The following is a 16,026-nucleotide window of genomic DNA, read 5'->3' as shown; positions in this document are numbered from 1 at the left end:
TGCTGAACACTGACCCCCATTTTGGACATAGAGCCTTGAAGATCTCTGTCATTATTGGATTTTATTTTTGGTGAAAAGAACATTTTTGTATCCTTGGTGTTCCATATCAAACTATGAAGATATCATTTTTGGCCGGATCTCTCAATTATGAAGAATCACTTTATAACTTTTAACAAGCGTTACGCCTAGGTCCCCCGTCGGTGAAGTGATGCGAGTTGACAAAGTGGAAGACGCAAGGCGGCCATCTTGGATTTTGACGTGGCGACCCAATTTTCAATAGCGTTCTTCCTTATGCGGAGATACACCCACACACCAGATTAGAAGTTGGTACTTCGCTTATTTTTCAAGATATTCCGCTCACAAGTTTCAGACATACATGGCGTCAGACATACATGGCGGCGCCCATCTTGGATTTTGACGTGGGTTGCACCCACATACCAAATTAGAATTCGGTCCTTCGCTTACGCACGCACGCACGCACGCACGCAGGGGAAAACCATAGTCCCCCTTTCGCTCCGCGGTGCGACGGGGGAAAAAAACTCGAGTATCCAAGTCCATATCCAAATATTCAGAAAAATCGAATCAATTCGTCCTTGACACATACACAACCTGTCCACCAAGTTTCATCCAAACTGTCCATAACTTTTTGAAATACTCTGTTCGAAGACGGACAAACAGACAGGGGTGAAAACATAACCTTTGTCCACCTTTGGTGGTGGAGGTAAAAATAGGACCACTGGACATGTAGCTTATTTGGGCACTGGCCTAATGTTGTATCCCAAATTTGGTAGCATTCTGACTGGTGGGTCTGGAGAAGACGATATTTGAAGGAATTTACGTGATTTTCCAAACAATTGACCAAGTCGGCCATTTTGACACACTTCTGGTCACGTGTTCGGCATGACCTCTGCAATTTAACATCCCTACTCTGACCTAACGTTGTAACCCCAATTTGGTAGCATTCTGACTGGTGGGCTGAATTTCAGCTGAATGGGCCCAGCAGTCCGGCAGGAAAAGTTGAAATAGGCGATGGAGGGGCGGACGGTGCACAATGACAATACCTTGTCTGGAATTCCAATTCCAGATAGGTTAATAATACATTAATACAATTAAGTGGTGACGCATAATAAAAATGCAACAAACATGGAAGTGGCATATTGCAATGTCCTTTGTTTTCATGTGCAACATGAAATTATCCTGTATGATATTACAATGCAAAGAATCACCTCACGACTTAACCAACCAGGAACAAGGATTCGAAGCATGTGACGCAAGTCCATAAAAAAGGACGAATCAACAACTGCCCGCTCCTTCCTCCCTGCTCCTCCTTCCTTTCCGCCCTTTAAAAAAAACATAACAAAAGTCAGAACAATAATCAAAATAAAGCAACTTTTCAAAAATTCGAAATACTGTTGCAGTCACAGTCGGTGCAGATAACTCCGGTCCGAATCCATGAGTCACGTTTGTGTGACCGGAACCACCAGTCGACCCCACGGATCCTGAGCAATGGATCCAGCCTATGTTCCACACTGCTGCGTGGTGGAGCCGCAGGTTCAAGTGACGCTGCTGTCGAGTCACATCACGATTGAGGAGGCCGAGCTTACCTTGTCGCGTGATGATCTTTAACCTCTGATTTATCCTATAAATCCTATAAACCACCGTATGCCGCCGCTTTGGCAAATAGAATACACCACACTTACAGAGACCAGGTTTATTTAAACAACTCATATTTACAATCACATATGTATATCACAATTGTACAAACACAAGCAAACATTTCCCTTACTCGTACGTGGCACTTACTCGTGAACACTCAAATTTTGGATATTACTGTGACTTAGCACCCTGGTGTTGGCTTAGCGGTTAGGGTGCCGGCTTGGGATCCTAGGATCCTGGGTTCGAATCCCGGTCGATCGCTGAATTAACGCCAGGGGGGTCGACTCAGGCTGTCATCCTTCTGAGGTCGGAAAACTGAGTACCAGCTTGCTGGGATGAATGATCACGGTGTTTACCCTGGTTTAGAATAGGTACACCGTATCCCTGTGCATCGTAAGAGGCGACTAAGGGTTGGCGGTTGGCGTCAGGAAGGGCATCCGGCCATAAAAACATTGCCTCAAAACAGGGAACCATGATTGTCATGGGGCCCGCAAGGCTAACCCCTGCTCTAGCGGGGAAAATGGCCTTAAAACGATCATTCATTCATATTTCATTTTTTAGTACTTCGACGATATGGGCCAGGGACCAGTGTGTCCCTCTGGGTGGTTGCATGAGCTGCAAAGCCCCAGCTGCAGGTGGACGCGGGCTTCCCCAGTGACCGTGGTGAATGGACCCTTGTGCTCTAGTGTTTATTTGTTGATGCTCCGGGACTGTGCCAGACACTAGATCTGGCTGATCTAGCTAGATCTGGCTGGATCCAGACCATAAGATCCACACTGTGACCCACCCCCACAGCGCATTGAAATGAACGACAGCGAGCCAAGCCCGATGCTCGTGACAAGGACTGAACCCAGACGAGGCTCTCTTGCTCTTCACTCTTCCCTTCGCTCTTTTTCCCCAAGAATATAAATGAAATGTTAATTACAGCCTTTTATTATTCCTGGTTACCATAACTCCGCCCGTTTCTGCTCTGCGATTCACTTGAATCGCCCCAGATCGGTTGGCTAATCCAAGGCATTAACCCTTTCTGATCAGATCGAAACGTTCCCCTGATTGGTGGTCCAGCAGTACTGGACTACCATTGGTGGTCCCTGATCTTGCACTTGCTACCTGATTTGCTCCAGCAGCTGGTGGTGAGCATGTATCATTTGTGATCCGTTTTGGACAAGAAAAGATGCCAAATTATGGTCATTTCCCATGGGGGTTGAAGGGATTAGACAGATTGGGAAAGAAACATTCAACACGATGGGATGCAGGGGTTAGAAACACGATATGGAAAGGGAACCATCTATCTAATACATATTGTTACGTGGTCCTCCCGGTAACTACCTGGTCTCGGTGACCCCCGGACCGTGAGAGGAACTCCGCCAGAAAGATCAATGATTTATACGCTTTCGTAACGCAATCAATATGAATTCCAGTCAATAAGAAACCCCACACCAAGGATCCGGAATAATCAATAATATATTCCCCGAGCAATCAACAATCATCAACAATCAACAATTGATCACCAATATTATTAAGATGGCCATCTTATATAGGTGTGTCCCCTTTCCCCACTCCCGACCCCTTGGGTACTCACGACCCCTTTGGTCTCTGTCCCTCACAATGTCTCTGGGCCCCTCCCGACCAAGATGATGGTCGGCTTCTCCGCACACGGGCGGTTGAACGAACCCCGGGCGGAGGTGCTCCAAACGTGTACGTCGCGCACCGGAGACAGCTGCTGCAGCGCACACCTCCTTGCCAAGCAACGGGGCAAAACCAAGCGCGGCTTGCAATGCGCGCGAGGCCCAAGGTGCGACCCGTACGCGTCCTTGTAGACGGTGAGGCGAACTGTGCCGGACGCTGGGTTCCGTGCACGAACCCACGGCAACTTGACGTGTCAAGGGGTAATTACCCCGCGCAGGTAACTCCTTTTGTCAGATGGGCTTTCAAACGCAGCGTCCTCCACGCTGCTCTATATCGATCCCAACTCGCGTTGGAGCTGGGCGAGGAAGAGGAAGAAGATCGTCGCTTCTCCAGGACCTCGTGTCTTTTCTTCTTCTGTTTCCGGTCTCCTTTTTCCCAGAAGGGCTCCTGACCCTTTAATCACAACAACCTTCAATCGACTACACATTAATAAGCAAAGACCTGAATAGTAATTCACATACATTCACAGAAATCCGTAACAATATGCAACACATATATAACCACATAAAAATATCGGACATTTAACTAAACAATATATAGTCGCAATATCGAGCTCTACCTATGTGAGGATCTCCGCAAGACTCCCCAAAACCACAACAATACCATATTCTATTGCAAGAGATGATAGGATGGATGCAATATACTGAAAGAGAAATTAAAATAGCTTGATGCATCCAAGCAGCTGAATAAAGGTAGCAGAGCACTCCACACTCGATCAAAAAGAGCACATTTTAACCTATAAGCATTCAACTTTTCTTCAAATAAAAACTTATTTACTCATTAGTAAATGTTTGCATTGGTAAATGCGAGTAAATTATGCATTGGCCTTTGCTCGGAACACAGCAATCAGCTATTTTGCCTTTCTTCGGGACTTTTCATCGTTGAGTAAGTAATAAATAAAATGGCTAAAAACCAATGCTGGCCAATTCCACCGTAACTGACGTAACGTACAAACAATTATTTTCCGTCAATTTTTATAAAATTCTAGGCAACCTGTGTTTTTTTTTTTTATTACAGTGCTACTGCTGATCTCTTGACTTCATTCACACTTGTAAAATCCTTACAGATCCTGGAGATTCCAGCTCTGCTGAATTACCATCCAAATTGTTGTAACTGATGTAACATCAGATGTAACCCCATCTGAGACACCCCAAGTTACACTGGAGAATTCTCTAAATTTAACATGACTGATACACAATGACAAGGACAATGCCTTAGTAGATAAGCTTAGTAATACCTACTTATGATCTGGAATCGATTAATAACCCCGGTAGATTATTATGGGACAAAAAGCATGTAACTGACGTAACATCAAAACGTAACTGACGTAACTCTTGCGAATGTTTAATATTTCAATGAACTTTGACAGATAAGTACTTTTTAATGAAGTTCAAATTGAATGAACTCTGACAGATAATAACAATGAAAGATCACCGGGACTGGGCCATCCCTAACAATTTCTCTGTTATGCGCAACCTGCCCAGAACACTAGAAAAAAAAATTCTGAACTAGAGCGGCACTCAGTAGAGAGCATACCTCGGCCAGGTGAACAGTTTATGCTTTGTATCCCAGAGTAGACCAGAAAATCTCAACACACAATCACATTTAATCAAAATCATCCGGCCACAACTTTTTGAGATTTCCCGCTATGTATCATTTTTGGCCCCAATCTCCCAATGGTGAAGAATCACTCACAAAATTCTACTAGCCGGATCCGAATCTGGATCTTCACCAAAATTGAATCGATTCTTCCTCGTCATGCACACACACACAACCTGTCCACCAAGTTTCGTCCAAATCCATCCATAACTTTTTGAGATATTCTGCTATATGTTGGTTTTAGCCCGATCTCTCAATGGTAAAGAAGTACTTAAAAATTAAATAATTCTAGTAGCCGGATCCGAATCCGGATCTTCCCCAAAATCTAATCATTTCGTCCGTGCCTCATACGCTAACTCTCTGCCAAATTTCGTTTGAATCCGTCCACAACTTTGTGGGATATTTTGTTCACAGACAGACAGACAGACAGACAGACAGGGTTGAAAACATGACCTCCATCCACGTTTGGTGGCGGAGGTAAATATTTTCAGCAAACTTGTGCAGGGCATCGATTCACAGTTTAAACCTATGATTTGATTTGGACCACAAAATCGGCGGCAGCAAACATTTTAACTCTGATCGTGAAAATAATCCAAAGGTTGAGTTAAAATCAGCATTTTATTAAACTCGAGAGGTTTTTTTTAGCAGATTTCTTAGAGAGAAAATGACTCACCTCTCTGTCATAGACAGAAAATGACTGATAGATATTGACAAGATCAAAACAAAATGGCCACAGAGTCACGTGACATCAGGTATGCACCGAAGATTCACATACATTATGATAATTGAGACATTACAAAATAACTCCACATAAAAATCTTGTTCATTTTCAGATATTCAGATTCATAATTTTTTTTTTTTTCATAATTTCATAATTTTTTCATAATTCATAATCCATAATTCAGATTTTCATTTTTTAACCATGAGGTAATTTTTTGGTGGAATTGCCCTGCTTCACAATAAAGGACGTCAGTTTTACAATACCAAGCCTCCTGTACTCCCGAACTTATCAAACCACTCTGCGGGATGTGGACCACTACCACTGGGTATTTACTTGGCTTGGGTGTTTCTTATTCCTGACAATAACATCTTGATTGACATGAATCACATGTAGAATAACATATGACCTAATCTAAGCAAATAATTCAACTCTACTGATCTGGCAGGAAACTTAAAAATACCATTCATATCATGATATTTGTGGTATAGGTCACGACCATATTCTGGAGATTGGCCAAACAGTTCAATCTTGGTTTCATCAGACCACAGAATCTTGTTTCTCACAGTCTGAGAGTACTTTATCTGCTTTTTTGCAAACTCCAACTGGGCTTTCATGTGTCTTTCACTGAGGAGAGGCTTCCGTTTGGCCACTCTGGCATAAAGCCCAGATCGGTGGAGTGTTGCAGTGATGGTTGTCCTTCTGGAAGTTTCTCCCATCTCCACACAGGATCTCTGGAGCTCAGCCAGTGTGATCATCAGGTTCTTGGTCACCTCTCTTACCAAGGCCCTTCTCCCCCGATTGCTCAGTTTGGCCGGGCGGCCAGCTCTCGGAAGAGTCCTGGTTGTTCCAAACTTCTTCTATTTAAGAATTATGGAGGCGACTGTGCTCTTGGGAACCTTCAATGCAGCAAAGATTTTTTCGTAGGCTTCCCCAGATCTGTGCCTCGACACATTCCTGTTTGTGAACTCTGCAGGCAGTTCCTTCGACCTCATGGCTTGGTTTTTGCTCTGATATGCATTGTCAGCTGTGAGACCTTATATAGACAGGTGTGTGCCTTTCCAAATCATGTCCAATCAATTGAATTTACCACAGGTGGACTCCAATCCAGGTGGAGAAACATCTCAAAGATGATCAAGAGAAAGGGGAGGCACCTGAGCTAAATTTCATGTGTTATAGCAAAGGGTATGAATACTTATGTCAATGTGATATTTCAGTTTTTTATTTTTAATAAATTTGCAAAACTTTCTAAAATCCTGTTTTCTCTTTGTCATTATGGGGTATTGAGTGTATATTGATGAGGGAAAAAAAGAATTTAAACGATTTCAGCATAAGGTTGCAACATAACAAAATGTGAAAAAAGTGAAGGGGTCTGAATACTTTCTGAATGCACTGTACATCTGATACAACAGAACAAAGGCAGTATAGGAGACAGCAGCATACTTTAAAGGGATTTAAAGGACATTAGGAGACAATGGACAAAGGAATATATATTGGGGAAAATATTAAAGACCATGTGGCTTGTTCATTGTGATTCATTAATTTGTGTGCAGCGCATGACTGTGGGTTTGCATCATCGATGGGAGTGTGGCTGTGCCACTGATGCAGTGCCCGCTGCAAGTTTTTTTGTAGTTTTTTTGTATACCAAGTCGAGGCTCGTGTAAGAGCTAACACGGATAACACAAAATAAACGGAATGGGAGACAAGAGGACGAGAGAGAGGAAAGCACAGCAACAGTAGAGAATAGGGACATTGGGAGATCTGTAGAAGGGGCTGGGGCGGGGTACACGGTATAACAATTGGACAGTATTGGGATTTTCAGGAAAGAAAAAGGAATTTGAAAAAGGTGGATTTGGGGTGAATTAACGGGGGTAGAAAAGATCAAGGTTTTGGAAGGGGGAAGATAAGAGATAGTGGCGAACAGCTGTTTTAAAGACCTGGAGGGAGGAGAGGGATTGTAGAGAGTGTGGGAGTTTGTTCCAGAGGCGGGAGAAAAGAGGAATGAAGGAGTGAAGGTGAGCAGAGAGTCAGTTGGACCAGGAATTTAATTTATTCAAGGTTCCAGTGATCACTCATCTCATCTTTGCGAAAGACACCGTGGAATCTTTAATGTCCACTAAGTAATGCCAGCATACAGGACATCCAATTTAATGTCCATCCGAGGGATGAGAGGCAAAATGATATGACGCCCTGCCTACAAAACACCAATTGGATAGTTTATAGTCGGGCCTAGATTGCTAAATGGCAAGTGCACTACCTCTGGACCATCCTGTCTGGATTAACGTATGTCGCAATCAAAAAGCCACGTAATATGTAATGGACTTTGAACTTGGATTCCAGCATCAAGAACTTTGGGTTGAAATAATGCAAAACAGGCCAACCCTCGATTAAAGTTGGGGGTGTTTGGCATACTTGGCACACTTGCCAAGCGCGGGTAAGTCAGCAGCCATTGGATTCAACCCCACACCAGTCAATTGGGAAGGGGAGAAGTACTTTGTTTTACCATGACAAAACAGCCAGCTCTGATAGCAGCAATGCTGAATTAGCAAGTAAACGATTTATTTGACATCCTAGTTCAAGGTCCAAGCACAAATAAATGTGAAGAAGTGATAACAAGTGATCAAACCTATTTCAACCATCACAGCAAGCAAGTATCGAAAGGAAATTGAAGGTAATTTAACAAAATTGCCATTTACGTAACCACACTCAAATGTAATATTGGACTTGTGGTTCACTACAAACAGCTGCGACAGTTAAAAGCTAGCTTGGGCCCAACTTGGCCAGGTGTTCCACCCTATACTTAAACTCATTTGGAAATGTAACATTCTGCTCGCATCGGCCTACTTTTATGATTTCAAAGGTCCCCATTAATCCCGCCTGACTGTCGGCTTGGCCAACAGGGAAATTCGGCCCAAGAATTTCATGAAGCGGCTGGCCAGGCCTGACTGTTGACTGAAGGTGGCAGGAATGTGCAATTTGTTCTGGGTGCTGTTGATAACCTGCTTTATAATCGCAAGTTATCATTGATCATCACTGGCAACGGTACCCACCCTATGGGCGAGGCTTCAATTGGGAAGCCCCAATGAAAAGGAAAAATATCAGAAATTGGAGGCTTTTTTATTTTAAACGATTCATATAAACATCCGTTGAATCATATCACGTGCAAATCATCAAAATCTAAACAGTACATGGCGCCCAATTTGAAAAAAGATTGAATTCTGCAAAACGGAAGCGGCCGCTACACGTCTTTCTCAGTCGCACGTTTATGTGTGAAGAGTGCGCGCCGAATCTGTAACACGGAAGCGGCCGCTACACCTGTTTCTCAGTCGCTTTGCACACGCTGCCGTGTTACTTCGGAGCCGCACGTTCATATAGGAAGAGTTCGTCAGGAGTAGATCTACTCTCTCCTGGTACGTAGAATAAACAGTATTTGTAGAATTTCAACAAAAGCCACATCACTGTTCATATCGGTAAATATTATTCCCTCGTGTTTGGAAAAACTGGAAAATTGGAAAACTTGGAAAAACAATAAAGCCTATTTTACTCCCAGGAGTCCCAGGAATACCCACCCAAAATATTGTTGCGATCGGTTGAGCCGTTTTTGCGGTACCTTCGAACGGACGGACGGACATTTGGTGAATTATAGTAAGATTATGAGCACTGTAGCCATTCCGCAGATATAGCATCCGACGTTAATATGATCTACCTGCTTGCACCTGCAAGCTCAGTGGTCATGACGATGTGTCGGGCCTGTATCACTATAAAATCATCTGCTAGGTCAAACGGTGCAAAAAAAAGTGCGATAACACCACAAGTCAGATTCTGAAGTTACATTGTTCATGTTATTATGTTATTATGTTATTCTCATAAATAAGAAGGCAAGCTCAAAAAAGGCATCATACTGACCAACAGAGGTAACGAAGGGTTTGCATCTTTTGTTTTCCTGAGGGGTGAGAGAGGGGTTAAGGGGAGGGATATTAAAGCAGATTCCATGATATCACAGCCTCCATATTAATCATTCATTCAATAACTAAAGAAGAATCTTTATTTCACATTATGAAAAGGAAAGGACCTTTCGGACGACTTCCCCTCCCCCCCCCCCCCCCCCCTTCTACGATGTCTATGGTTTTCAGAAAGAGAATTGGGGATTTTGTTATCACCTGTAATACCACCTGGCCTTGTGTTGGCTTAGTGGTTAGGGTGTCGGCTTGGGATCCTAGGATACTGGGTTTGAATCCCGGTCGATCGCTGAATTAACGCCAGGCGGGTTGACTCAGCCTGTCATCCTTCTGAGGTCGGCAAATTGAGTACCAATTCACTGGTAAGTCCCTGTGTGTCGCAAGAGGCGACTAACAGGGTTGGCGGCAGGAAGGGCATCTGGCCATAAAAATTGCCTCAAAAAGGGGACCACGGTGCGCGAAAAAGGCCAACCCCTGCTCTGCGGGGAAAAATGGCTTCTAAAGGTGGTTCTTGTAATACCACCTCAAATCAAGAGCAACGCCATATGACGTCACATAGTTCTTCCCCCTACCCTGAACTTCCGGGGCAATGAATTACTTTACCGTCTAAAACCTTCCCGGACACACCCGGAGAACAACCAGTAGCTTTCAACTCATTCCTGGGCTCCTGTTTGGGCCTATGCAGATTGAGGATTTGCCCACGCTTTTGACATGGCGGTCATCATTCACTTAAGGCTCCTGTTTGGGCCTATGCAGATTGAGGATTTGCCCACGCTTTTGACATGGCGGTCATCATTAACTTAAGCTTGCGACAATAAGACTACAGACAGTTAGAATTCCTTCTCGGATGCTCCAGGAAGTAAGAAACTCCTTGCCTGTTGATCACCTGGCTTGTTTAGAAAATCGTAGTGGTTAACAACCTGTACAGGATGACCCAGTAATGCCATGGCTTTTATGATCAGGCCGCAGGCTTGTGACCTCTCCCATCCACCTCCTGCGTATAACATGAGCAAAGTCCCTGGTGCATTTGGGCTCCAGACTTCCATTGCAATATTTATGATTTCCTGATGGATGTTGCTCCTGTAATGCATTGGAAACTTTTATGCATACGTGCAATGCCCGCGCCTTCAACCACTTTTTTCCTGGGTAAGAATCTATTGTTACGGACATGTTCGAGGGGGGTAAAATGGGGAATAGATTAGGATAGGTATTTTATAGTGCGTGTTATAATAAGTATGATGTAATTCCTGTGACAGATATTGTGTCGAGAATGAGTTTGGAGAATCGTCATCTCCACTGCCCCATAGTTTGTGGCCGAGCCCCGCGTTTTCCCCTTCACTGCAATCTTAAACCCTTGCCCCGATGTACATCTGTCCCTTTGTGTACCTTTCCAATCTGAGCAGCTTTCAGCAATCAACGGCCAACAATGTGGGCTAAAAGTCCCGATAGGCTGCGGACATGACCGTATATGGACATCTGGCACACACAAGGCCAACTGACCATGTGGGTATGGACTTTCCCTGGCTTACCAGCCAATCAGTGCAGTCCATCAATCAGAGCGTCATTGGCCATGTCAGCCAATGGGTGTGTGCCACCCGCGGGACTTTATAAAAGAGCGTACACATTGGTGCGTGTGGTTTGCAGTTACTTCACGATCCCTGCTGCTTGTGGTTGGTTGGTTGCTCCTCCCTACTGCTTTTTGGTACCTGCCAGTTTCGTCAAATAATCTCTCTGTCACATGTGCCCCAAGTGAGTGGACAAGATTAGTTGTTTTTGTCCATCGAGGTTCCGAAGCGCGCTGGGTGGGTGTATTTATAATGTATTCCTTCGTTACAGTCGTGATTGCTGCTCTGAGGCCATGCTGTTCTTCCTCCTCATGCTGTTCTCTCCCCTTTCTTATTGGAGGACCCATCGGCATTGGCCCAGGATCACTGCAGCTGATTACACTTCATTGGCTATCTAAAACAGTTATTTCCCTCTTCTTCCTCTTCATCTTCTTTACCCATTTTCAGTGCTACGCCACAGAATATGGTAGAGACGGATACCACAAATATAATGAACTAGCCGAAACCCGTGGAACATCCACGGAAGGGAGGATGTGGTGTATGGATAGAGTGTACCATTATGGATGGCATAGGGGATTTGCTTGTCCGAGTAAGAGTTAGGAAGAAAGATGAGAATGAAGAGTGCGTATATGAACAACGATCGCCGACACCGGCACAAATGCATGCTCTGGATTGTCCAATCAGCGGACGGCTTGCTTCGCCTTCGCCCAACAGACGCCAATACGATGGCGTCGTAAGATGGCGTCGTATCGGCAGTTAATCGGATGCTTTTGGGCCCCAACGTCGGCTAATTCAGATTTTTCGAGTATGGCTGTATGTGATAAACAAAGAGCGCGGTTCGTAGATCGTAAATCCATTAGTGCCGTGGGCATCGGGTCACTGGGTGCGGCGTAAAAGGGATAACAAAGTCGAGTCCTTACGCTATTATTATATAGATGATATTTTTGAGCTTCCTGCTAACTTGTGTGTGGTCGGCGGGAACGGGAACCATTGGACTATGAGCATCGGCTTATTAACACATTAGACAGACAATATTTGAGTTCGCGCACTACGTCACGGCATTCAGTGAATTGTTGACAAGCTCGCTCGGCTATTCCTGTCGACGGATTCGCTACGGTCGTGTGTCCATAAACGCCGATTCACCACAAATTAACCTGGCGGACATGGAGACCTTTCCACCCCCCTACCCACGGGTGGTGCGACCGTCACACTGGTAGTGAGGAATGAAATTCAGATTATGGTTCGAATCCCAACACCATTACATTTCAAGGATCATTTCTCTCCAGCACATTTATATTTTCGGACATCCTGTCTGAAAGATAAGAAGGTCATGGGACCTTCTAATAAATTTTATTTCGGCCCCTGCAAAGCTGGCAATTTATAAAGCAAGGAAGACAAATATTGACAATATAGAGTTACAAGGTAGTTCTACATACCTGAAAGCTTTGTTACGCTCACATATAATTTCTGAGTTTAACTCTGGAAATATTCAGAGATTCATGCCAATTTGGACTCTTAAATGACACACTTTGTCGTTTTTATCCTCATGGCACTTTGCTTTTGTCAACTTGGTCCTTGTATTTACCTCCGCCACTGAAGGTAGACAGAGGTTATGTTTTCACCCCTATTTTGTCTGTCTGATTGTGAGCAGGACATCTCAAAAAGCTCCAGATGGATTAGGACAAAGCTTGGTGTACACTGTACAGGTTGGGTATGTGACAAGGATGAATTGATTTAATTTTGGTGAAGATCTGGATCCTAATACTACGATTACCTCCGCCACTGAAGGTGGGCGGAGGTTATGTTTTCACCCCCGTCTGTCTGTCTGTCTGTCTGTCTGTCTGTCTGTGAGCAGAATATCTCAAAAGGCTATGGACGTATTCGAACGAAGCTTGGTGGACAGGTTGTGTGTGTGTGTGTGACAAGGACGGATCAATTTGATATTGGTGAAGATCCGAATACAGATTCAGGATACGAGAATTATTTAATTTTGAAGTGATCCTTCACCATTGAGTGATAGGGCCAAAAACGATATATAGAACAATATTTCAAAAAGTTATGGTGGAGCAGTTGGTGGAGCAGTTGGTGGAGCAACAAGAACAAGCCGATTAGATTTTGTCTGGGATACAAAACATAAACCGTTTAGCCTGGCAGAGGTATTCGCTCTACCGAGTTGTCAACTGCAGTTGTGACTATGCACTGGCAGTAGATGAGAAATATTTTAAAAAGCGACACTAAACAGACAGTTTCTGTCTTGCTGAGGTTTCTTGTGTCCTGAGCACCAACCTCTGCAGTCACGTACCTTCTAACAGAACTACTACTACCACTACTACTGCAGCCCAATTATTCCCACCTCGTTGTGTGGTTGGAGCTGATTCAGGCCGAAATTTGCAATTTGTTCAGGGTGCTGATGATAACTTGCTTAGTCTTCTAAGACCAACATTGCTGCCCTAGAGAGGGTTCAGCATACGACTACTAGATTGATTCCGGGCCTAGCTAGCCAAAGTTATGGGGAGCGGCTGAAGGGGACAGGACTTTATAAATTAGAAAGGAGGTGCTTATGAGATCTGATGTGAAGGTTATAGAGGGAATAAGTGTAGAAGTTTTTCAGCAGAATAGACACTGATAGGACCACCGGCCATGGGATCAAGGTAAAGAAGAGGAGACTTCGGACAACATTAAGGCGGAGAGTAGTTAATGCATGCAATGGTGTGGTTGATTATGTTTTCGGGTTGTCCATCCGTCCGTGCGGGCTAAACCTCGTTTTTCTCAGCAACCATATGTCCGATTGAGACGAAACTCTCAGGGTAGGAGTGACACCCATGCAGAATGTTTTTATGATAATTGTGACGTCATAGGGCACGTGGTATGGCAGCCATCTTGGATTAAAACCAAACAACTGAAAAATTATTTCTCGGGAGCCGCTGAATGGAAAAATTCGAAACTTGGCACATTGTCAAGTACTCCCAATGGGGGAACAAAAACATGTTAATGATGACATCATAGGTGAAGTGGTATACCAGGCAAAAATGTATTAATCGAATTCCTTATACTAAAAATCTGAAATTGCATGCACATGATCTCTGACCCGTTTGTATTGAAATATTAAATTTATGACATCATAGGTCACATGGTTTGGCAGCCATATTGGATTGAAGGAAAATATTAAATAATTATATCTCTGAAACCGCTCACCCAATCGATGCGAAATTTTACAAATATCATCTAACAGCACTGTTGCATATAGTTTGAAAATAATGATGTCATACTTCACGTGGTTTGGCAGCCATCTTGGATAGAAAAACGAACCTTATCCGATCAACACGAAACTTCACAAACGTGATCCCCTACCCATACATATGCAGGGTGATGGCGTCTACCCATTGTGGGACTATGCGGAGGCATATTGGCGACACAGTCGCATTGTTCTAGTTTCATATGGAGCCTATGGCTGCTGGTTCCATCATCTTCTGGCAGCGCGGATGTGCCGCTGATGCAGTGCCCCTGTTACCATGGAGCTGGTACTCATTTTGCCGACCTCGGAAGCATGACAGACTGAGTCAACCCACCTGGTGTTATTCATCGGAACAACAGGGGCTTGAACTCCAGGACCTAAGATCTTAAGCCAGCTACCTTAACCGTTAAGGTAAAACCAGGCTTGCAGGTATGGTGTGGATAGGTGATGGTAACTAGTGTTGGTGTAGCACAGGCATGATGGGCCGCATGGCCTCCTCCTAGTTATAAGATACAGTGGGATATTTAACTAATACAAGCAGTCGGGATAACCAGCTTAACGTGCCACGTTGCCTTTTGCGATGCACTCACCCCTTGTTAAGCACCAATGTGATAGTTCATACTCGGGTCGGGAATCTAACCTCGACTGGACAGCTCAAAGGTAAGTAACCTGTATGCACTACCCCGTCCCTTTAATTTCACACTGAACACCAAATAACTTTCTTTTAAGGTGTTGGAGTATTATCGCAGCCTCTAAAATTGTAAGATACAATAAACCTGTCAGAGTCCACCAGGTATGAAACGTGGCGATCAGGTGAGGCAGAGCCCGAGCGGATCGTCCCGTTATGACGTCATCACGAGTTTTGCGAAATCCTTTTGGTTCTTTATACGATGAATGGAGACGTTTAACCCACTGAAAATGGCTTCATGTGCAGCACTACGAGAGTCCGTGCGCGGGATAGTGATTTCGGGACGGGTGGACAACGGGGAACGCGGAAGATCAAGGGATCTCGGCGTTCGACGTGCTCAAGACCCGCGTGTTGTCCTTACCTGTCCCTGTGGCGGCGCCTCGCGCGGACAGCGATGAGGAGCGCGGCGGCGGCGGGAAGAGCAGCCAGAACGGTGACAGGAACCAGCCTGGGGTACAACAAGGGAGAAGGAGGGAAGAGCAGGCGGCTTAGAATCGCCATTGTGGAAGGGAAAGGGAACCGAGGCGAGATAAAGAGTGCACGAGATGATGGGGAGATGAGGAGGAGGAGGGGCTGGCGGCGGGTGAGTCGAGGATAAAAAGGATATGGCGGCGGAAAGAGCTGCAGCGATTGAAAAAATAAGAGAGAGAAATCAAAATGAAGAAAAAACGAGAGAATAATGACAGAAGAAAATTATTCGAAGAAGAATAAACAAAAGAAGATGAAGACGCTCGTAACGAGGGGTGGGCGTGTCATGGGGGCGGAGCCACATCAGCTTCACGTGACCATTCGACCCTGCCGTTCAATGCGATGCTTAAATATATAATTATATAGGCCGATAATTTTCACTCCAATGGTGCTCGTTTCAAAACGGAGTTTTTTGTTCGTCACCAAGCATAACTTTTCGCGACTTATAG

General features: G+C 44.5%; 1 protein-coding gene across 3 annotated transcripts in view; it reads right to left on the bottom strand.

The window, feature by feature from the left end:
• Window positions 1-15,802, bottom strand: part of ABCD3 (ATP binding cassette subfamily D member 3) — a 73,915-nt gene extending 58,113 nt beyond the window's left edge. Inside the window, exons 1-3 of one of the 3 annotated variants that reach the window (XM_068110464.2) lie at window positions 15,471-15,802; window positions 9,569-9,605; window positions 1,227-1,340 (exon numbers count right to left, since the gene is read on the bottom strand). In XM_068110464.2, coding sequence (XP_067966565.2) covers window positions 1,227-1,340; window positions 9,569-9,605; window positions 15,471-15,610 — 291 coding nt within the window. In that variant the 5' untranslated portion in view covers window positions 15,611-15,802. Of the gene's footprint in view, window positions 1-1,226; window positions 1,341-9,568; window positions 9,606-15,470 lie in introns of those variants that run through there. The other 2 variants (XM_068110474.2, XM_068110492.2) reach the window with 2 other exon arrangements.
• Window positions 15,803-16,026: the final 224 nt, after the last annotated feature.

The sequence above is a fragment of the Myxine glutinosa genome, chromosome 1, assembly GCF_964187855.1.
Source record: "Myxine glutinosa chromosome 1, kmMyxGlut1.1, whole genome shotgun sequence".
NCBI classification, from domain to species: domain Eukaryota; kingdom Metazoa; phylum Chordata; class Myxini; order Myxiniformes; family Myxinidae; genus Myxine; species Myxine glutinosa.
Note: the sequence above shows the minus strand (reverse complement) of the source record. Positions and strands in the feature narration are given on the sequence as shown.